A 24616-nucleotide genomic window follows, 5' to 3' on the forward strand; every position below is an offset into this window, starting at 1 on the left:
GTTTCATAGCCTGCGTCATTCAAACATATCAATCAAGATTCATCTACAAAGCTAATCATCATGAACTTAGCTACTCATAATTGAAACTACAATCACTAAATTCAAAGAAAGATTCATTAAATACACGAGGATCAACTATTTGTTTGATGGCAAGCCACCTATCCAATATTCAATCTTCAATTGAAAAATGCACTTTCAGATCTCCAAATTTTAAACTTCTTCAACTGAAAAATGCACTTTCAGATCTCCAAGTTTTGGGCGCCTCAAATCGTGTCACGATGACCAAAATGGTGACATGATGCCTTCATTGATTTTAAATTTCCATTTTGGCGCTCCTCCAAATCGTGTCAAAATTCATAGATCATGTAACAATTTCTTGGCAGTGTCAATTCCCAAAATCTGGTAAAAAAGCATGTCACGATGCCAAAAATCGTGACACGATGTTGTTAACTCCTTTACCATGTAAAATGGTTACTTTTTTCACTTTAGGCTGTCTCAGAACACTAAAAATTGACTAAAACATCAAAACAATTGATAGAAAAACATGTAATAACAACATGTCATCAAAACCCCAAATTTGGACCATTTCTTGTTCTCAAGGAATTTATTTGTAAGTTGAAAAATTACAGTGATATAACAATTACCTCACCAAGTGGTAGTATCAAAAGTTCATCTCCTTGCTAGCAAATTAATAAGCCAGCTTGCTTGACTAACATCTAAATTTCACAACTTCATGCAACAATTTTTGACTAGGGTTTCCCACAGTCAACATGCAAGTCTACATATTATCATAGACTTGAAAAATTTCTTAATGTCAATCAAATTCAATGTCAAATATACATTTCAAAGTCTTTTAAGGTTATAACGGGGTTTAGGTGAAGGTGAGATAATATTTGGGAAAGTATACTTAATTAAACAATTGGAGTTAAATATTCCTACATTGTTGAAAAATTTGAACAATCTAACCCTATCACCCTTTAAGAACAACACAAGAGTACTAGAGAACTATTTATGAACATGACACGTCTTTACATATTGATTGCCTCTATTTCTTAAAAAAAAAGTTATATATAATGTGAAAACTGATCTTAGATGGTTCAATTAACTTTTCTTTCACATTTTCTATGTTTCTTTTTCTTAGTTCTCTAGTACCCCTACCCCAAACTTAAATAGTTGATAATTCCAAAAGCAACTTCAAACTTAATATTCAGCAAACATCTTACATAGCCTATCTCCAACACAAACAATTGGGTTAATTCAACTTATGGTCTATAGGCTTGTAAATTTGTTTGTCACCGAACAAAAGGTTCTAATCCTACAGGCTCAAATTGGCATTACAAAGGAATGTAAAAAACAAAATCATGTAGGCTATAAAAGGCTTTAGGTACCAGGCACTTAGCCTTAGTGTGTATATGACATAACCAATCAACAATAAAGAAACATCATAAATTCTAAAAATATAGTTGCATGGAACCTCATTTATGTAAAATTGAAAAATAAAATTTGGCTTTGGACCTTACAAGTTTAGATTTATGGATGTTTTGTCTACTTACATACACAATGTCATATACTTCTCTGTTGATATGCAATTCAAGCCTTTACCTCCTTATGAACGTTTGATATACCACTTGGATAAATATTTGTTACTGAACTATAGTAAGTCAAGAAACAAACAAATTCGCCAATAATAAACAAGTGCAAATTTATTACAATGACAGATGATTACAACTAACTCTAACAACAAACACACTCGCAATGCCAAATTATTGTGGACATTTTTTTTTCCTTTCATCTTTTCATTTTTTATTTTTATTGAAAGTAAACACTTGCAAAATAAAAAACATTAGAAAAAGGATAAGTTGCCACCCATCAAACGCTTTCTTTTACGTCATTTAGCTTGACACTTCAACCAACGTTAGGGGTGACAAATTTGACAGAAAAATATATCATCCTTCTTCTTCCTCTTGTCTGGTAGGATTTCCATAAACTTCCAGTGTTAAACCTTTGGAATTTGAGCTCTCTCATCTTATAGAAGAATACATATCCATTTGCAATTGAAGGGTTTCTTTCAACCCCATTGGTTGAGACTTTAGGTAGAGACTAACACTCCTCACTTGTAGATTTTCTTCCACCACAATAGCATGACATTCAGTCTCCATCTCAACCAACTTTTTCTCACATTTATTTGATTTCTCAACAAGATCACCACACTGATGCCCAATAATACCCTACCAAAGACAAATATCGCCCTCAAATCACCTTCAAAACCCGCATCATAACAACTATCCCTCGATCATGATTCAAAATTCCACATTAATACCTCTACAACCAATGAACTAGATACCTCTATCAGACTATCATTGATATCAATGAAGAAAGATTTGCATAAGTTAATGATAATTTAATGATAATCTTGATAAGTGGGAGGAACATATAGTTCCTTAATATTTTTATTAGATTTCTTATCTTCCTTTTGTTTGTGTTTATGATAGCTCTCAATGATACATTTATCCTTTCTTGGAATATTAGAGGGGTAACTAATAATGTTGTCAAAAGACATGTCAAGGATGTTATTAGAAAGTATCACCCTACTTTTCTCACTAGCATCGAAACATGTTCCTTTTTAAGCACAAGTTTTTAGGCCCAAGACGTCTGAAAATATGGGTCAATGAACCAGTATGACTCTGTTTGGTAAAAATAGCGGATAACTGATAATCTAAATGATGGTTGATAGTTGATAGCTTACATATGATGAGTGATAAGCTTCTTGAAGTGTATGAGAAAATTAGTGGTTCAACAAACTGATAAATGTAAAATGACATAAAAGGACATTCTTAATTAATAATAAAATTTACATCAATTGATATTAAAAATGTTTATAATTTAATAATTTAAATATATTAATTCAATATATTATTAATGTAAAATGACATAAAAGGGTATTCTTAATTAATTCAATATATTATTTTTAAATTAATAAGTTTGCTGATGTATTTTTTAAAATTTATTTTATTTAAGTTTTTATACTTTATAAAAAAAATTAAACAAAACCTTTCTTAAACGTGATTATATATATAAGCTTTTTCAGACTTTTTCACCCTTTTTCCTTCAAGTCAACAACCCCACCAATTCAAGGGCATATAGCTTATTTTTCAGACGCTTTTTCACCCTTTCAGACGATATAAGCTCAAATGCTATTTGAAATAGCGTCTGAAAAATAAGCTATATGCCCTTGAAATAAGCTTTAAGCTCGTTATAAAAAGACTGTTATCAAACGAGACTTTTTTTGTCAGACAAACTTATAAGCTATCCACTATAAGCTATAAGTTAGTTTTTTGACCTTGACAAATAGAACATATATTAGCACAACCAATTTTCTAGAGATTTACATGTAACGAGTGGTATTTTCCCTTGACAATTGTTGTTTGGGTACCTAGTTATTGCTCTCAAGCATCCACGAAACTGCGATTAACTTCCACTCGATACTTTTGAGATCGTTAAAACAATTTTTAAATCTGTTCATCTGATTTAAAAAGTGTTCCAAATGAATTTCTGAGAGTATCTAGTGAACAATTGTCTTTGTCTTTTCACTGTATCCAAAAAAGACAAAGCACGTAACGTGGAAAAGAGAAAATCTTCCTTGCACACAAACATAACACATCATCCTTGGACACAACAAATAAAAATTTGACACATGTCAAAATCTTTTGAAATCAGTTCTTATAAAAACCGGTTTTAAAAGCTTGAAATAAAATTGGTATCTAAGAAATCCCAAAGGAAAATTCATCCTTCAACCTTGGTACTTATGTCCAAATTACCAAGATATTCCTATAGAAAAAGCACTCAAAAGGTTAGCTAGATAAGAAATGGATGGTCTTATAAATCCATTTGGAAAAATAATACCAAAACCATTTATACTAAACCCTAGGTATCATGAAATAACTAGAGTAAAAAATCAGATTAATTGGTGTAGAGAAACATCATTTTGGTGTCTAATAATTGAAGATGATTATTTTACATATTGGGAATATGAAAACCTAGCAAATCTTTTAAGTCAAAAAATACAAAAGTTTACAAATGGCTAACAAAGGTGTAAGTGAAAAAATACAAGATATTTTTGAAAATTTAATAGCATTCCAAGAACGATTAGATAAGATAATAGAAGTACTTCTGGAAAACGATGAAAAATTATCTAATCTAGAGGAAAATCAAAAGATATTAGACGAAAAACTTTGTCTAAAAATAGATGATTTAATCGATCTATTAAAACTCTTACCTATAAGAGATAAATGTCTAACCCTAGAAGAATTACAATCTTTCATCAGGAAAGAGGGGGGAGATATGATAGAAATTTCAGAAAAATCTGAAGAACCAAATCAAGAACCCCATTTTGTCGCTCTAATACCATAATGGACGAGACAGAAGAAGAAATAGCTAACCAGCTACAAGAGTTACAAACCCTAATGGCCACTTTAGACATTAGTGAAAAAGGTAAAAATATCTAAGAACTAGAAGCTGGAAATAAATTCATCTATGATTTCGATTCAGATGATTCATTTGATAGTTTCGAAGAAAACCGACAAGTAGGACTTGTTAAAACTGATGACCCAGAATCATCAGAACAAGGACGTAAAAGAGGACACCGTGATGGTAAAGAAGAATTTATTGACCAACAAATTATCCAAGAAAGGATAAATGAAAGAAAATATGCAAGTATACCATCAAAATATATTCCAATATTAAACCGTCATAAAGATTTAGACGTCTTAGACTTAGATTGCAGCGCAAACGCAGCAAAAGAATTAAGAACATGGTACAGTAATAATATGGTAACCATTCAAACATATCCACAATTAAAAGCTTTTGGATCAAAAGATATCTTTAATTATCTCAAAACTAAAACTACAGGAAGTGTTTGGAATTTTCTTTCAGAAGATCCAGACCCAGAATTACCTGAAAAGAATTCAGATGTAACTACTTATGTGTTTGGAGAACTAAGAAAGGAATTTCTTGGATTTGATTCTGACGATGGACAAAGTGATCTTGAAGCAACTAACATTCATAAAATCTTTAATTTAAGAATTTGTGATATGTGCCAAATAGAACCATTCATTTGTGAATTTCGAAAATATTACTATTCAATACACAAAAACAAAGAATTGAATATAACCTTTGTAACACCCATACTAGACGTATCTAGAAAGTCTAGCATGTGTATTAGTTTAGTACTGGATAAATTAAAAATTTACAACAATACAACTACGAATGAATATATATATATATATACAACCAAATGCGTTCGTACATAATAATATAACTCAACTTTCTAAAGTATAATAGATGCATCCTTGAATATCCACATCGTCCTGCAGCGGTACGAACGAACACTTGTCGCATCATCCATTCGGCTACTAGCTTGCTAATTCAACCTGTTTATCTGAAACAAATAAGGATTGGGATGAGACATAATGTCTCAGTGAGTTCCCCTAAATCCTAGGCTATAGGCAACCTCAGGGGAAACCTACGGTCACCACGTGTCTAAAATACAACCTGACGGTTGATTATACGTGTGTGGGAACTTGCATACTTAGACAGTAGTGCATACTAGGGCCGTCATAGTCTTATCTCACTTGTTATAGGCTTTACTTCCTATACGTGTCATGGCGGTCAAGGGGAATCTAAAACCGTAATGCCAAGAATACGCTCTACGTATCGAGGCCTAATTCTAACATAATCATGACACGGTTCTAAATCGGACGATTAGGGGAAACCTAAGATCGTCATCGGCATATCTTTCTCTATTTGCTCTAATGCAAAATACGATGTTTCTAACAACGTATCTTATCTTGCTATCATACTAGTTTTGACGATCTACGTCTATGTTCTACTATTCTTGACGATCTACGTCAAGGCTCTATGACTTAACATAAATATGTCTAATAAATATGCACAGTCAGATTCATTCATAAGTTAGCGTTTAATAAACAAGCATTATCTGAGTTCATTTTACGGAAAGCCCCGAGTGGAGTAACCCCGAGCGCAATCCCTATCTATCCGATGGAAACCTATCTAAGGTATAACCAACAGCACTCCTGTAGTGACGTGCGGGATCCTTACGGCTAACCCCATTTCTCCTAATGGAAACCCCTTGAACCAACCTAGTGTGGACACAAGAGACACGACCACTACATCTTGCTTACTAAGTGACATGTGGGCTCCTTACGGCTAACCCCGTTTCACCTAATGGAAACCCCTTGAGCCAACCTAGTGTGGACACAAGAGACATGGCACCTTTAACTTAAAAGTCTTGGTCTATATATATATATATATATATATATATATATATATATATATACATGAGTATTAAATCTATAAATGCTATCTCTTTTACCTCGGATGCCTATACGGTCCGACTAGAGGTAAACTATATGCTTGCTTAACTTGCTTTGTGAAGAGATGTCTAATCAATTCACGTCTGGCCACACTCGTATGGCACTCTAGTTTCTATACGAAGAGAATACTCTATATCACTTCGCATTTAATCATGCATACTACTCATGCCTAGCATTCTATTCTTTACTAACTATTCTAGTTCTTGACAAGCTATGTCAAGGCTCTACTTTCATCCCATGCCTAGTTCTTTGCTACCCGATTAATTCAGCTGATCTCTCTTGAATCACTCTTGCCATTCATGTTAAGATTGCCATGATTTTCATTTCAAGAATCGTTTGATGTTATGTGCATTGCCTAGATGTTGTTTTGGGGTTATAAAGTTATTAAACGATGAAAGAAAGGCTATGGAATGCATCACCGACCCTAGGATGGACCAACAAGCCAAAGCATGTTGGCCAAGACCAGTGAGCTGCGCTAATAGCTCAGCTGGGGCGTGGCTCATCCTGAAGAATTTAGCTATTAGCGTAGATTTCGCTAATAGCGTAGTTCTTCTGGTCTTTGGTACCAAATTTCCAATTTTTGACCCAAAACTCATTCTAATGGTTCCTGCAATGCACCAAAACATCCAGCAACATATATATACCTTATAAAACGTCTTTCATGGCAATATTAATATGTACAAGACTAGATCAAGGCTAGGGTACTAAAAATCATTTTTCTTTAAACTTAACTAAAATCATGATTTGCTTGCAATTAAACACATAATCCCAATGGTGGGTTCTATCTAAGAACTCACCTAACATATTCCTTGTGATTCCTCAAGTTCCAAGCTTTACCAAGTTCAAACCTTAAGCCAAGAATCCTTGCTCAATCCTTTCTCTTTGTTGTTTCTTGTCCTTGAAGCTTCTATGATTCTTGTTTGGTTACCAATTGCATGATTTGGAAAGCCTTGGATGGATTGGAGAGGGAAGGAGGGGCGCATATCTAGAGAGAAGGAGGAGAGAATACTTTACCCAAAAACCTAGAGAGAGAAGGAAGATGAAAATGTGATATTTTGGTGCCAAAATCCAATAAATATCCTTTTTCATGCAATTACCAGAATACCCTTGTCTCAGGCGTGTTAAATCCGACACTGATGCTTAACTTGTATTAAGTTGACATCACATAATAAATATTTCCGTCAACTTACTTTTCATAAACTTTCTTCCTCTGGCACGCTTGACTGATAATATTCCGATACTGATAAGCGGGATATTACAACCTTCTTGGGTTATTTTACAATAAACTCCCACCAACAGTAGGAGCGAAAATAGAGGAGATTTTTCAAGAAAAACTTAAAAATATTATGGGAATGGAAAATACCCTAGGAGCAAGGATAACAGCAATAAGACAGTGGGTGTCTGAACAATGCATGAACAAGATTGCTAAAAGAGGGGCAAAAATAAACCTTTGCTGTGACAAACTTCAAGATAAAGTAGGTAACTACGGTTGTAATAAATCTAGAAGAAAAAGAAAAAGAAAAATCTTTAGGAAAATTGATCAATCAAAATACAGAAGAAAAAAGAAATTCCCTAAGAAATTTAACAAACAAAAATATTTTAGGAGAAAGAAAAAATATCCTAAAAAGAATTCATGCCCCAAAGGCAAGAAAACATGTACATGTTGGCTATGCCATGAAGAAGGACATTATGCAAATGAATGTCCCAAGAAGAAAGATTCTAAAAAAGAAACCTTAAAATTAATTTGGCATGTAGGTTTCGAACCAATAGAATCAGACATAGACTCTGATGAAAGTAGTATTTTTGAATATACTACTGAAGAAGAATTTGAAGAATGAGTAGGAAAATGCTAAAAAATGGAAATCCTAATTCAACATTTATTCAAGTTATCTTGAATAAAAAGAAAATCATGGGTGACATTGATACTGGTGCAACTCTATGTTTTGGAAGAAAATCTATATCAAAAGAATGGATTGCACTAAAAAAACCAAAAGAAATAATAATTGCTGATAAAACAAAACATAAGATATGGTTTGTTTTAAAAAATACTTTCATAAAAATTGAGGATAAATATTTTTATATAAGATCAATTTATGAACATGATTCTGGAATAGATTTGATAATAGGAAATAACTTTTTTAAGTTATATAATCCTTTTATTCAAGAACTTGATACTATAACATTAAAATGGTTTAATGTAAATAATCCAGAAGAAAGTAAGCTTGTTACAACAAACATTATAACAAAAAATGAAATTTTAAGGGCAATAAAAGAAAATCTCAATGTGCTTAGATGTATGTGGGATAAGAGAAAGTTTTACTTAACAACTGAACAAAATCTAGAACATCATCTAGACCAAGTTTGTTCTGAAAATCTATTAGATTCTGTAGTAAATAAGATACAGGATTTAATTGTCATAAAACTTAAAGACCCCAAAAAAGAAGTTAAGGTCTTATACAAAATCCCTTATTCCTCTGATGATAAGAAAGAATTTAAAAAAGAAATAGCAGAATTATTAGAAAAAGGTCTAATAAGTGCTTCTATTAGTCCACATTCAGCGCCAGCTTTTTATGTCAGAAAACACAATGAGATAAAAAGGGGAAAAGCTCAAATGGTAATCAATTACAAAAAACTTAATGGTGCAACTATAAGTGATTCTTATAAGTTACCAAGAAAAGATTACATTTTTGAAAAAATAAGAGGATGTAATTGGTTTTCATCCCTGGATGCAAAATCTGGATATTGGCAGTTAAGGTTATCAGAAGAAACAAAACCATTAACAGCTTTCAGTTGTCCAGAAGGACATTTCGAATGGAATGTTTTACCATTTGGTTTGAAACAGGCACCATCAATATATCAAAGGTTTATGGACAATACTCTAAAAGGTCTTGATCATATTTGCTTTGTATATATCGATGATATTTTAATCTTCACTAAAGGAATTAAAGAGCAACATGTCAAAGATGTTATGACTGTTTTAAACAGAATAAAAGATAGAGGTATTGTTCTATCCAGAAAAAAGTCAGTACTTTTGAAACAAGAAATTGAATGCCTTGGTCTTATTATAAGAGAAGGAGGAAAACTCGACTTGTCACCACATGTTCAAGAAATTTTTTTACTTTTTCCTGACCAATTAGAGGATAGAAAGCAAATCCAAAGATTTTTGAGATGTTTAAATTATATTGCTAATGAGGGATTTCTCCAAGATTTAGCAAATGATAGAAATTTTTTACAGAAGAAGATATCTGAAAAAGTGTCATGGTCATGGACACAAAAAGATACTGAGGCTGTAAAATCTTTAAAAGAAAAATTAAAAGTTTTACCACAACTATACAACCCAATAGAAAATGATTTTTTGGTTGTAAATATTGATGCAAATCAGTTTACTTGGGCTGGAGTTATGAGAGCTCTTCCTAATGGTAAACAAAAACTGTGATTAAATCTCAGTGGATATGTTGAGGATGAAACCCCACAACAATACTATACCATTGTGGGCGCAACCCCACAGTTAAAATCAGATATCCCTAATGGGCGATCAGATATAAAATCAGTTTTGACTGATACAAAACTTGATTATTCAAGTAATAACATCCGAATTAAGGATAAAGAACTTGTTTTATGCAAGTATGTTTCAGGTTCTTTTAAAGATACTGAAACAAGATATCATATTAATGAGAAAGAAACCCTTTCTTGTTTAAAAGTTTTAGAAAAATGGAGTATGGATTTAATTCCATCAAGATTTTTATTAAGAACTGATTCAACTTATGCTAGCGGATTTTGGCGCTACAATTTAAAAGTTGATCATAAACAAGGAAGACTTGTTCGATGGCAAATGAACATCCAACAATTCTATCCTTATATTCAATTAATAAAATCAGAAAATAATTGTTTTGTAGATACATTGACAAGAGAATGGAGCAAGCTCTGAAAGTTCTCCAAAACAGCTTAAAGTAAAAGGATGAACAAATTGAAATCCATAGCCAAAAGCTGAAACAACTCTCTTCAGAAAGGGGGGAGATGATTAAAATGATCAAAAGTTTAACTAAGATCATAAATGTTGAAACTCCAACAAAAGAAGATCCAACAAAAAAGACTTTGAATGAACAACAAAGTTTTTCATCAACATCTTCAGCAGGCTCTATGCCAGAAGAAGATACAAAAAAGTCATGGGCTGACAAGGCCGAACAAGAAGATGAAGAGCCAAAAAATGGTTCAGACCAACCAAGCGATGTTGTCGATCCACAACTAGCAAAGAAGGTGTATGTCATCTTTGATGGTCCAATGAAGGGCATCTACAGCAATTGGGCAATTGCAAGTCTCCACATGAATGGCAAAAATGTCAGACACAAAGCTTATCCAACTATGGAAGAGGCAAAAGAAGCTTACAAGGCTTCCTATAAAGAAATGACCATTGCTAAAGAAATTGGTCAACCATCAAAAATGGAGTCAAAGAAAAAGATCTCAGTAGGATCCATAATAAGTCTCCAAAAAGAAAAAAAATAAGCCAAAAACCCTTGACAACTAAAATCAATGAAGTAAGTACCATTTGGTTTATGAGAAACGTTGTTGGGAAGGGACTTCGCAAGATTTGAGGTTGTCATTACCAAAATCGAAAGATTTTTAAAGTTTTAAATATCAATAATCGAAAGATTATTTCAATATCCAGGAGGTTGAAAGATCAGAATCATCAAAAATTCTAACCAGAAGTCAGGTATAACTTTATATTTTACAATTCTTAAGTATTTTGCAATGGAATTTAGCATGATAAAAGAAAATTCATCTGGTTTTATGGCAGATGTATTAATAGATCATATAGAAAAGGTAGATTTTACCTTAAAACCAGAAGAAAACTTCAAACAAAAAAGTATTTTTTTCTTTAATAAAAGAAAAACTGTCTAGAGAAAATATTCTAAAATATGGAATGATGGTAGGAGAAATTTCCGTACCAATGGAATCAACAGATGGATCGGTTGTGATATCCATGATTGATATAGAACAAATAAACGAAAGGTTAAAACACTTATCATTAGAAAAAAGACAGAAGATAGGATATATTCATATATCAACTATCCAAATAATCTAAAAAAGTACTTTTATGAAGGGAATAAATTCAGAACTTGAACTTCTTATAGAAGATGCTAGAATGAATAAAAAACATTCACTAATAACCAAAGATGAAGGAAATTTAATAGGTGAAAAAATAAAATTTGACATAAATTTACAAATAGGCTTGAGTCTAAATGATATAGATCTGAACAGATCTTTAGTAATTCATTATAAACTCAAAGATCAAGATCTTATGAGACCAGGAAACCATCCTTTTAGCATAAGTTATAAAATGAATTATACACTAATTAACTCTCACTATAGTGTAGAATTTAGTGGAAAAGAAAAGATACAAATAGATGAACTATTTGCACCATTAGTAAAACTAGAATCACCAATTCTAAAACCACTAAAAAGATCAAAGTCTATTATGACAATAGAAAGAACACCTCTTTTAGAACAAGAAGAAAGCACTAGTGAACCAAAATTCTTACCACCAAGAACTTCACTAGATAGTAAAAAGGTTGATAAAACATTATCAGAAATTAAAACTGAACTTCTAAGAATTAATAAAAAATTATAATGCCTTGAATAACAATAAAAAACGAGTTAAGATTATTCAAAATAAGGCTAGAAAATTTAGTTAACAAAATAGAAGGAAATTTTCTAAAAATAGAAATGAAAAATACAATTTGGGGAATCCGTGAATTAATTATTCAACATATTTCACATATGGAAGAAATATTAGAAGAGTTGGAAGAAATAGAAAATATTTCCACACAACAAAAAGAAAGAGCTGGGATCTTATTATGGCCTGCTGAGAAGTTAAGCTATTTAGAAAACCTTATGAAAAAGGCTGAAGAAAATTCCTCAAATAACTTTGTCCCAAACATATAAATGCCTAGGTTAACAATCAAAACAGAATTAGAAGTCTTAAAAGAAAGACTAAAAATCATAGTCAGTGATATTGAATGGTATTATGAATTAATAGTGTTTAAACAAATTTGTTATAAAGCCCAAACTATAACAAAAATCCATATAAATCTAATTGAAGATTTATTAAAAGAAATCCAAGAAAATAATCTTACAGAGATTCAAAAAACAAGAGCAATAATTCTCTTAAAACCTTTTCAAGCATTAACACAAATCGAATTGCTTTTAAAAGAAGCTAAAAACCTGGAAAATTGATTGGAGAAAATTCCATTAATAATTATGTACTTAACCAATAATGCCAGGATTAGATCTTATAACAGAATTAAGATTCTTTAATAAAAGACTAGAAAACATAGTTTCTGAAATAGAATTTTATAATGAAAGAATTGTTTTAAGACAAGTTCTTTTCCATTCAAAAGAATTTGTAGTTTATCGTATAGAACATATTGATGATCTACTAAAAGAAACATAAGATTTACAAAATCTTACTAATATACAAAAAGAAAGAGCTAAAACACTCTTAAAACCATTACAAGGGTTAAAGAAAATCGAACAAATGCTAAACGAAGTTCGAAGAAATTCCGCTGGCGACTTTGCGCCAAACCTGGTATTAGAGCCAGTAATACAATCCTAAGGGATAAAAATGAAAACAAAAATAAAAAAGAAAATAAAAATATCTTTTTTCCAAAAACTAAAGCTTTTTAAAATCGCTTTTCCAATCAACCGATTTAAAAAGACTGCCATGCCACACAAGCAACGTCAGTTAACCTTTTAACCGACTTAAAAACCCGCAAACATGATTTGTCAAAAAATTATTGGCTGTGCCCAAAAGACAGGTGTTGGGTCTGTGCCTATGCAAGTGTTTCTCCGTGGAAAATGTATACGTCCCGAGCGACCCTCTCCAAGTCTCAAGCAAACTAGTCCGTCCATGACTATAAGCAAACAAGTCCCACATAACATCACATCATATATACAAACAATGAAACAAACAATTGACTTTATTGTTGCCAAAATGATTGTTTCGATTGTGTTATATATTATTAGGAGAATTCTACGGTACAGTCACCCAAATGACTTTTCCAATAAAGTCAAACATTTTAAATCAGTTTGTGGAAAACCGGCTTTAAAAGTCTAAATAAAAATGGAATTTATTAAAGGACCAACAGGGAAATGTATTTTACAACCCTTTATATTATGTCCAAACTATCAAGATATTACACTAGTTAAAGCACAAATTAGATGGTGCAATACAACGGCTGAATATTTTTTAGATAAATATTTATATGAAAGCCATGAAAATATAGATCATTTTTTATATAATGAATATAAAGGATTAGCTCAAGATTTAAGGAATAAACTTAAAGAATTAGCTAGATGAGTGAAGAAAATAATACCCTCACAGCTAGAGTTAAAGATTTGCTTGACGAAACCAAGAAATTAAATGAGAGATTTGAAAGACAGATTTCTTTTCTTGAAACCTTACCTCAAATCTATAAACAAAATAATTTGTTTACAAAAGATTATGAGCAAGGATTAGAAAGACCCCATGAGACTTGGGTAAATATGGAAAAAGATTTTCCGTGTTACAATAAAAACGAGAATAATAAATATCCTCATATATATCATTCTTTTAATCCTCAGTTAAACAATATCACTGATATGATTAATTATCTAATAAAAAACTGTTGTAAACAACATCTTTCTCTTCAAGAAGGGGGGAAGAATAAGGAAAAAATCGAAATCGAAGAAAAAACCTTATTTGCTAATTATAAAAGATGAGTATAGAAGAAAACATAGAGTATCAACTCGAAAAATTAGATCAACTTATGGCTACTTTAGACATAAGCGAAAAAGATTCCATTAAGGAAGAACCTGAACCTAAAGATCTAGAAGATATTATCTACGACTTTAGTTCCGATGATGATTCAAAAGACGATGGAAATTTCGTTAAAATAGAACAATTGGAAATGGGCGAAAGCTCAGGAACAAAAAGAGAACCCTCTTATAATTGGAATGCAGAATTCCATAGGGAATTTTCCCAAGCTAAATACCAAAAAATTCCTATGAGTTATATTCCCAAACATAGTGTAAACGATGGAAGTGGAATTTTAAATATTGATTGCGTTGACAATCTTGTCCAAGCTATAAGAAGTTGGTATAATAAAAATACTGTAGGAGCTAGAATTTCTATTCTTAGAAATTGGATACAAGAACAATGCCTAAAGAAACAATCAAAACGAGAAGCACGAATAGGATTGTGCTGTGATAGAATCCAAGGGAAAATTGGAGCATATGGTTGTGAAAAAACTAGGAAAAGGAGGAAATATCCTAGAAGAAAGAAATTTAAAAGATTTTCCTATGATAAAAAGAAACATAGGAAGAAAAAATTCTATAGAAGAAAAAGAGAATACCCTAGGAAAAATAAAACCTGTCCTAAAGGTAAAAAATCATGTACATGTTGGTTATGCCATGAAACAGGACATTATGCTAATGAATGTCCAAAGAAAGTTTCTAAAGAAAAGAAACAAGTTTTAAACATGATCTATAGAATAGGTTATGAACCAGTAGAATCAGACTCAGATTCTGATTGGGAGCATCAAAGTTTCTATGAACTTTGTACAGATTCCGAAGATGAGCAAAACCAAGATTTTGAGTAAAGGAAACCCTAGTGCTACCTTTATTAAAATAAAACTTCGTAAGAAGGAGATTTTAGCCTATTTAGATACAGGCGCAACATTATGTTTTGGAAAACGAAACATATCAAGAAATTGGGAAAGATTAGGAAAACCCAAAGAAATAATTGTTGCAGATAAGTCAAAACATCAAATATGGTTTGTTTTGAAAAACATCTCAATTACTATAGAAGGTCATGAATTCTTCATACCAACAATTTATCTCCATGATTCAGGATTAGATTTAATCATTGGAAATAACTTTTTAAAGTTATATGCACCGTTTGTGCAAAATGTTAAAACTATTTCTTTACTTTGGAAAAATTTAGCAAACCCCAAAGAAAAGACAAAAGTTATAACAACAAAAATTATAACTAGAAATGAGATTATTCAATTAATTTCTGAAAATCTTATAAACCTAAAGAGTATTTGGGAAGAAGGTAAATTATTTTTAAATCTTGAAGAAATAGAACAAAAACTTGATGCTGTATGTTCAGAAGATCCTTTGGATAATCTGAAAAATACAAATCATGAACTTGTTACCATCAAATTGCGAGATCCTAATAAGGAGATTAATGTAAAGTATAAAATGCCTTATTCAGTACAAGATAAATTAGAATTTCAAAAGGATATAAAAGAACTTCAAGAAAAGAAGTTAATTACTCCATCTGCAAGTCCACATTCGGCACCCGCTTTTTATGTGACAAATCACAATGAAATAAAAAGAGGAAAAGCTAGAATGGTGATAAATTATAAGAAACTCAATGATGCTACAATCGGAGATTCTTATAAATTACCACGAAAGGATTATATTTTGCAAAAAATAAAAGGATGTGATTGGTTTTCATCTTTTGATGCAAAATCAGGATACTATCAAATCAGACTTTCAGAAGAAACTAAGCCTTTAACAGCTTTTTCATGTCCACAAGGACACTACCAATGGAATGTTCTTCCATTTGGACTAAAACAAGCACCATCTATATACCAAAGATTTATGGATAATGCTCTTAGAGGATTAGAACATATATGTTTGGCATATATTGATGATATTTTAGTTTTTACAAAAGGAACTAAAGAACAACATCTTAAAGATGTAGAAATTGTTTTAAATAGAATTTCAGAAAAGGGAATTGTTATTTCAAAAAAGAAATCACAATTAGCCAAAAAGGAAATCGAATATTTAGGCCTTATTTTTAAAGAAAATGGCACCCTCGATTTATCTCCACATGTTCAGGAAAAGATCCAAGCTTTCCCTGATGAATTGAAAGACCGAAAACAAATCCAAAGATTTTTAGGATGTTTGAATTATATTGCCAATGAAGGATTTTTCAAAAATTTGGCAACTGAAAGAAAGATTTTATAGAAAAAGATATCTGAGAAAGTTCCATGGTCATGGACTGATCAAGATACTCTAACTGTAAAAACTATTAAAAGAAAAATTAAAGTTTTACCCAGCTTATACAATCCAACAGAAAACGATTTTTTAATTGTTGAGATTGATGCTGATAAAACAACCTGGGCAGGTTGTATGAGAGCTCTACCTAATGGTAAAGCGATACTGAATCTTGATGATTCGGGAAACTATGTTGGTGATGTAACCCATCAACAAGGAATGAAAGATACTGGAGCAACCCAGTACGCTAAGTCTAGTAGCTCGAAAGAGAAATTGGACAAACTCTCTGATTCATCAGAAAAATTAGTATCAAAAGATACTAAGATTGATTATTCTTATGAAAATATTAAAAATAAGATAAAAGATGAAGATCTTTTACTTTGTAAATATGTTTCAGGATCATTTACAGATACCGAAACAAGATATCCAATTCATGAATTAGAAACATTGAGTTGTGTTAAAGTTTTAACAAAATGGCAAATGGAATTAATTCCAACCAGATTTTTACTAAGAACAGATTCCAAATATGTAACTGGATTTTGGAAATATGATCTTCGCATCAATTATAAATATGGGAGACTTGTAAGATGGCAGATGAAACTCCAACCGTTTCACCCATATATTGAATATATAAAATCTGAAAAGAATTGCTTTGCAGATGCATTGACAAGAGAATGGAAGCAGCTATAAAGACATTACAGAATTCTCTCAGGCAAAAGCAGGAGCAAATTGCCTCTGCAAAAAATCGTCTTGAAACTCTTCTTTCTGAAGAGGGGGAGATGATATTAACAATTCAAAATCTTGAAAAACTTTGTAAAAAAGAAACATCAACAGTTTCAGAATCAAAAAACAGTGAAAACTGGGATCTGCTAGGTCAAGACTCTGGAAAATTCAACTACTATGTAAAATATTCAGCTCCAAAAGAGTCAAACATCCCAATTGAGTCAATAGAACCAAAAGGATGGAAATCTTCAACAACTGTCCTTGCAGATTTACCAAAAACATCTTGGGCTGATAAAGTCGAAGAAGATGAAAGAAAAAATGGAAAAGAAAAAGAATCCATTGATCAACAAACAAGCCAAAAGATTGACAGCCAACTTGGAGGCAAAAAGAAAGCTTATGTGATTTTTGATGGACCTATGAAAGGTATCTACCAAAACTGGGAAACCACAAAGTTACATACAAACGGCAAAAATGTCAGATACAAAGGGTATGAGACCCTTGAAGAAGCAAAAACAGCCTACAACGCTGTTTACAAGGAAGTTGCAACAGCAAACAATATAGTCCAGCCATCAAAAATGGAGGCTAAGAAGAAAATATCTGTAGATAGAATTATCTATGGAGAAAGCAAATTTGTTAAAGAAGTCACCATTGGGGACTACTACAAAAACTGGAGATGGTTAACTAACTACTCAGAAGAATTAAAAACAGAATGTTTTTATCCTAGCAACAACGGGATAGAAGTAAAAGCTGTAACAGTCCCAGGCGTAAGCAAAGAGTTAGTCAGATCATTCTATAATTGTGGAATGATTAAAACAATGTATCTTCAAGAAGATGCAGGAAGAAAAATTCATGAACTAGAACTTCTTCCAAAAGATATAGGCGAAATCGCTTATAAATTCAATAATAGCTTCGCAAAAGGTAAAGAGTTCTTTTTATCTTTTACTTCAACTTATCCATGGTTTGAAGACGATGAAGTTATTAAAGCCAGACACTTAATCAAGATTGGCATTTCAAATCATTCATATCCAACAAATGATGGAAGAGATGTAGATCCAAGACCAGAATGTTTTCTGCATCAAATGGAAAAATTTTATGATGCTCTCATCAGATTTGGAGTAAAATTACCAAACTTCAGGGTAATTACTGCAAAAGAAAGTTTTCTAGTCTATAGTGATTCAAGAAAACAAGCAAAAGAAGAGCATCTTCAGCAAATCCTAAAGTTTGAAGAAAACTTTAGTGGGCTTGAAGCAGACTTGGGCCGTCTACCCGACCCAATCCAACAGGAGTGCTGCCGACACTTTCAAAAATACAAAGGACACCAATGCAAGTGGTGTGCAAAAGACATAAATAACGTGGCAGACAAAGAATCGTTGTATGACAGTGACGTTTCACCAAACAACGAAGAAAATGTAGAAAATTAGTGGGCATGGGACCCATTTAGAGATAAGCCTTATCTCTAAGGCAATTATGTAATATAATTTTCTTTGTCGTTTTCTTTTTATGTCATGTCATTTCTTTTCCGTATGCTGTAAAGGAAAGAGACGTTGTGCCAACTATGAAGGCCAACTTGTGAGTCTCTCATCCTATAAATAAGGGCCTCGAAGCTCATTTGTATCCACCATGTTTTGAAGCAATATAAGTTATATCGTTTGATATGAGCTTGCCTCTTAGTTTTAAGAACTAGTGGTCCTATAGTGGTAAAACACTATAGTTGAGAATTCTTGAGGTAATACTCTGGAGGAATTCGCCCTGAGTTGGGATAAACTCAATACAAGCAGAAAAAACTGCTGAAGATCAGATTGCTGAAGCAAAACAACCCATATTTCTGAAGAAAAATCAGGTATGAATTTATCAAAAATTATTATAAAATATGTCTGAAGTTTCATATTTTGAAGGAACATCTAGTTATCATGCTGATAGCATAATAGATAATAAAATTGAAGAAGCAGATTTGTCTTTAACTGCTGAAGAAAATTTTAAAAGAAAGTTTAGTAAACTTAAGGAATTTCTGTCAAGAAAAAATATTCTAAAATTCGGAATAATGGTAGGAGAGGAAGCAATTCCAATTGAAACAACTAATGGAAAAATAGTTATATCAACTATAGATAAACAACAAATCGATAAAAGACTTGGAAAATTTTCTGAAAACGAGAGAAAAAAGATTGGTTATATTCATATATCAACCATTCAAATTCTAATCAAAAGTACCTTCATGAAAGGTATTGATTCACCTCTAGAAATAGCTCTAGAAGATTCTAGAATTAGAAAAAAAAAAACAAGCAGTAATTGCAAAAGGAAATTGTAATCTAAAATATGGAAAGATAAAATTTGATATAAATTTACAGATGGGATTATCCCTAAAAGATATAGATTTGAATAAATCTATAGTTTTTCATTATAAGCTAAAAGATTCAACATTTATGAAAGAAGGTAATCATCCTTTTACAATTTACTACAGAATTAATTATGCTTTGAGTAATTCACATCATAGCATAGAATTCATAGGAAAAGAAACAATTCATATTGATGAGTTATTTACACCATTAATTACTTTGGAAACACCAATATTTAAAGATATCACGAGAAATAGTTTTTCTCTGATAGAAGCAGAAAAGAATATGTTTGAAGAAACAGAAAAACCGTTGTTTAGAAGCCAAAGTCTTCGAATAACATCACCGAACAAAGATCAAAAAGATTTTAGCAAATCATTAAGTTCTCAAACCATATTTGAAGATGATACTTCATCCTCATTCGAACCACCTAGAAAGGATTTCGAAATAAGCAGAGAAAAAGAGCTTAAGGATCTGCATGATTCTATAAAAACTCTATCGATACAGGTTAATAAGATTAATCAAAGACTATAAAAAGTCAAAATGCCTGGTCTAACTCTTAAATCAGAATTAATACTTTTTAAAACTAGGTTACAACATCTAGTAAGTGATATAGAATGGTATTATGATCTAATATCATACAAACAAATAATATATAAAGCTCAAACTTTAATGAGATCTCATATAGATTTAATTGAAGATCTGGTAGAAGAAATGCAAGAAAATCTCACAGAGATTCAAATGAAAAGAGCAAAAATTCTTTTAGAACCTTTTTGGGGCTTAGAAGGAATTGAACACCTTATAAACGAAGCTCGAGAAAAAGATAAAGCTCGAGAAAATTCCGCTGGTAATTCTGCTGAAAATCTATAATGCCTGGATTAAATCTAAAAACAGAGTTACAACTCTATAAGCAAAGACTAGAAGAAATAATTTCTGAAATAAATTATCAAAATACAAGAATTATATTAAAACAAATTCTTTTTGCTTCACAAGATTTAATAATCTACCATGTAGGTTATATTTCTAATTTATTAGAAGAAATAGAAGATTCGAATACTCTTACAAGTATTCAGCAAGAAAAAGCAAAAAGACTTTTAGAACCCTTTCAAGGTTTAGAAAAAATCGAAAAAATGTTAAAACAAATAAAAACTGATCAAATGCTAGAACAAGAAAACCTCCGCTGGAAAATCAACAATTAAGATATGCCTGGACTAGATCTTATAACAGAATTAAGACTCTTCAAGAAAAGGCTAGAAGACATAGTCTTTGAAATAGAATTATATTATGAAAAAATTGTTTTTAAACAAACTCTTTACAATTCTAGAGAATTTGTTATATATCATATAGAATATATTGAAGATCTATTAAGAGATACACAAGATTTAGAAAATCTTACTCAGATACAAAAACAAAGAGCTAAAACACTCTTAAAACATTTTCAAGGATTAACTAAAATCGAACAAATGTTAAACGAAGTTCGAAAAAATTCCGCTGAAAACCCCACTCCAAACCTGGTATCAGAGCAGGAAACACAATCCTAAGGGATAAACATGAAAATAAAAATAAAAAAGAAATTAAAAAATATTTTTTATATAAAACAAAAGCTTTTTAAAATCGTTTTTCCAAATAACCGATTTAAAAAGACATCCACGTGGCACTCTCCCATTAAGCCACATAAGCGACTTTTCCAGAAAAGTCATAAAAACAACTGCACCATAGCAGTCCCCATATTATTATCAGTTACTTTTCATGGGTTGTTTCATTAGAATTGTTTTTTATAAACACTCTAAAGATGTATACACTCCGCGATAGAGATAGAAAATAGTATAAAAATTATAATCTTAAATTAAAAAAATTTGGACACCAAATGGAAAAAAATTAACAACATTATTTTTTACTTTTATCTTTAATTTTTTCTTATTTAAGTGTTTGTCTAAACATATTTTAAGTTTGTTTGTGAGCAATTTAAACTTTCTCATGATAGAAAAAAAAAAAAAAAAAAAAGATAGAGAAAAAAATGAGATGTTGAGTAAGTATAAAAAAGTTTTATATGTTTAACTATCAATTTTCTTTTTTAAACAATTTACAAGAAGTCAAAGTTCACATGCATCTTTATGAATATGAATACGAATATGATGATATGTGGATACTAGACATGCACGTTGAAGGCATACGGACCAATTTGACACGTGATTCTCCAAATGAAAAATTAAAATTAAAAACTGTTCGAAGTGAAAAGAAAAAATAATAAATTTCTACAAATGAACTAATTATGTGTTTGGTTTCAATGGGATACCGTTGTAAGACTAATATACGTAATACGAGTATGAAACAATACAAAATGCGGGATTTTAAAAATTACGTATATCATATGGTTAAGATACGTTAAATTTTCTTTTTTTTAATAATAAAACTACTTTGTATTTTTGAACCAAAAAAAAAAACTACTTTGTATTTTAAATATTTGAAAGAAATATGCATTGACAATTTGACACTCTTCATTATATATATATATATATATATATATATATATATATATATATATATATATATATTGACGTTAAAGACAAATTCATTAACGATAGTCTAACAATAAATCAAATGCCAAGACTGCATAAATATAAGGCGGAGTTTCTTCAATCCATATGCAATCTAAATTCTTAAGAACATATTTAGCTAAATAATGAGCTGCTTGGTTGGCTTCACGCCTAACATGCAGAAAATTTAAACTACGAAAGCTACCCTTAAAGCTAATACAATCTCGAATAATAGAGCCAACATAGTTGGGAGGTTGTTGGTGAGCATTCAACGCTAAAACCACATTAGAAGCATCTGATTTCTGCTATAAGATTCAGAAAACACATGTCTTTTGCAAATTCCAAACCCTTTCGCATAGCTAAAGCTTCTGCAACCTCTGAATCTAGTAATGAAAAGACTTGCCAGGAATTAGCACCAACGACAACACCTTCATTATCTCTCACCACAACACCAATACCCCACTTATCACCCTCTATCGGACCTGCTGCATCAACATTTAGCTTATAGAAATCACTAAAAGGAGGTGTCCAATGAACATCAGATATTGGCAAAATTGGACCTCCACTTAGTGTCTCCACCAACATTGTACCAACACTCTTAAAATTCACAATAGATTTTTGTGTCTTTTGAATAGTAGCAGCCACAATAACATCAGTCCCCTCAAATCTTCATTATAAATAAAAATAAAAAAATAATACTTGTGATCAAAGTAGAAAATATATAGTTTACTTATAAATCATATTCTATTTTCATTTCTATGATAGAACAATATCAATAAAAACATCATTAAAAACTAAAAACAAATTTTATCTAATGTTAACGGATTGAACTCTCTCTCTCTCTCTCTCTCTCTCTCTCTCTCATATTATCTGCATCAAAAATATATTACGTTAAGTATGATTCATCGAGAGAAAGTTCTACTGATTCATGTCTTAAAATGAATCATATACATCTTCACTAAATTATCACAACTTTGTCTAATATTTTGACCCTTCAACTTTTTTAGGATACATTTTTATGAAGTATTCATGAATATCTATGAAGTTTTTTTATAAGTGTCAGATAAAATATTTATTAATTTTTTAAGAAGTAAAACTTTAAAAAATTTAATTCTGATACTTCGTGAGTACATATCGACGAACATCCATAGAGTATCGATATCGGATACGTATCTGATACGCGCACAACTCCAGGTTTGGGGTATAATAACTTCATAGAATTTAAGTTATTTTAACTTCTTTTTGAGAAATGGAGGTGGAGGGTTATCTCGAGAGGTCCAACCTTATGGCGTTGTATGTGGGTGTGTGTATGTGATAATTATATAAATATTGTATGATTTCCTCATTTTTAAAGTCGTCAAATGTATAACTTTCAATATAAGTAATCAAATAACCATTTAATTATTCATCTTTCATGCGAGTTTAATATTCATAACACAAACAAACATACACAAAGGAGAGTAAGTTAAACTTTTAGTCTATTAAATACTAGTTTATATTGTCTTTATAGTGTAAGCCATAGTCTTTTTTTTTAGATACACGAAATGACAATAGTAATAAGAACCTCACAAACATATTTTTGACATTTTTACCTCTTGAATTATTACTTATACCAGTCATGTCAGATTTTATTCTCCGTCGTTGATATGATCTTTTAGTATATCAAGTAGGGATCAAATTAATTTTTTCAAACAACAAGTGAGGGCCACGGCCCATTCACACCCAAACGCGGGGCCATTCCTTTGGCTAAGTATGGTAACTACGTGGCTAGGTATGACAATAAACACATGACGTACATACTTATACCATGAATGAATGCATCAAAATTTCAATTCAATAAAAAGTAAAAAATTAACATGAACAATATTAAAGTAAACGCGGTTTAGCTATTCTAAATGTCGATTGAAGCTTCATCGGAGATCCTATTCGTACTGGTTTTGAAGGTGTGATCCGAAACGTCACAGGTAGTTATGTTACTAGCTTCTCGGGATTCATCAATAGCCCCAACGACATCTTGTTTGCTGAACTGACAGCACTGCACTGAGGTCTTACAATGGCAGCTAGCATGGATTTTGCAGTTTTGGTTTGCTACTCTAACTCACTTCACGCAGTTAATCTCATAGATGGTGATATCTCCCACTTCCATGTCTATGCCGTGCTCATCCAGGACATTAAGGACTTGCTGAATTCTAGAGGTTACACGCTCCACCACACTCTCAGTGAGGGCTACCAAAGTGCAGACTTTATGGCAAAATTAGGAGCCTTTGCTGATGATGTTTTGACGGTTCATTCATCTCCTCCTGAAGGCCTGTTACCACTTCTTAGGACGGACGAATTGGGAACTCTCTTCGTTAGGAACTAGTTGTTTTATCTTCTATTCCTGTTTTCCTTTCCTTTTCCTGTTACTTTATTAATTAGCCTTGTAACCAAAAAAAAAAAAAGTATACTCGGTTTCGTTCCGAATTTTTTGTGATGAAAAAGATCAAAAACTTTGTAAAGAATTTCCCGTCATTTTACCAAATAAATCTAAAATGTTGATTTTTGCTTATAATAGTGAGCTGGAGTCTGTATGAATTAACTTGCAATTTTA

The 24616-nt window shown here is 31.4% G+C and overlaps 1 protein-coding gene and 1 pseudogene across 1 annotated transcript; both read left to right on the forward strand.

Annotated features, from left to right (window-relative positions):
- The first annotated feature begins 18800 nt into the window (after positions 1–18800).
- LOC146923855 (uncharacterized) lies at positions 18801–20061 on the forward strand (annotated as a pseudogene).
- Positions 20062–24079: 4018 nt separating this feature from the next.
- Positions 24080–24388, forward strand: LOC146923856 (uncharacterized). The gene has a single exon (XM_085711791.1). It carries the CDS (start codon positions 24080–24082, stop codon positions 24386–24388), a length of 309 nt encoding a protein of 102 aa, XP_085567917.1.
- The last annotated feature ends 228 nt before the right edge of the window (positions 24389–24616 follow it).

The sequence above is a fragment of the Medicago sativa genome, chromosome 5, assembly GCF_051527215.1.
Source record: "Medicago sativa cultivar Bolivia chromosome 5, Bolivia_mono, whole genome shotgun sequence".
In the NCBI taxonomy this organism is placed as follows: domain Eukaryota; kingdom Viridiplantae; phylum Streptophyta; class Magnoliopsida; order Fabales; family Fabaceae; genus Medicago; species Medicago sativa.

Excerpts from the sequence above, each read along its gene's own strand:
- LOC146923856 (XM_085711791.1), top strand. The coding sequence starts at position 24,080 with ATGGCAGCTAGCATGGATTTTGCAGTTTTGGTTTGCTACTCTAACTCA.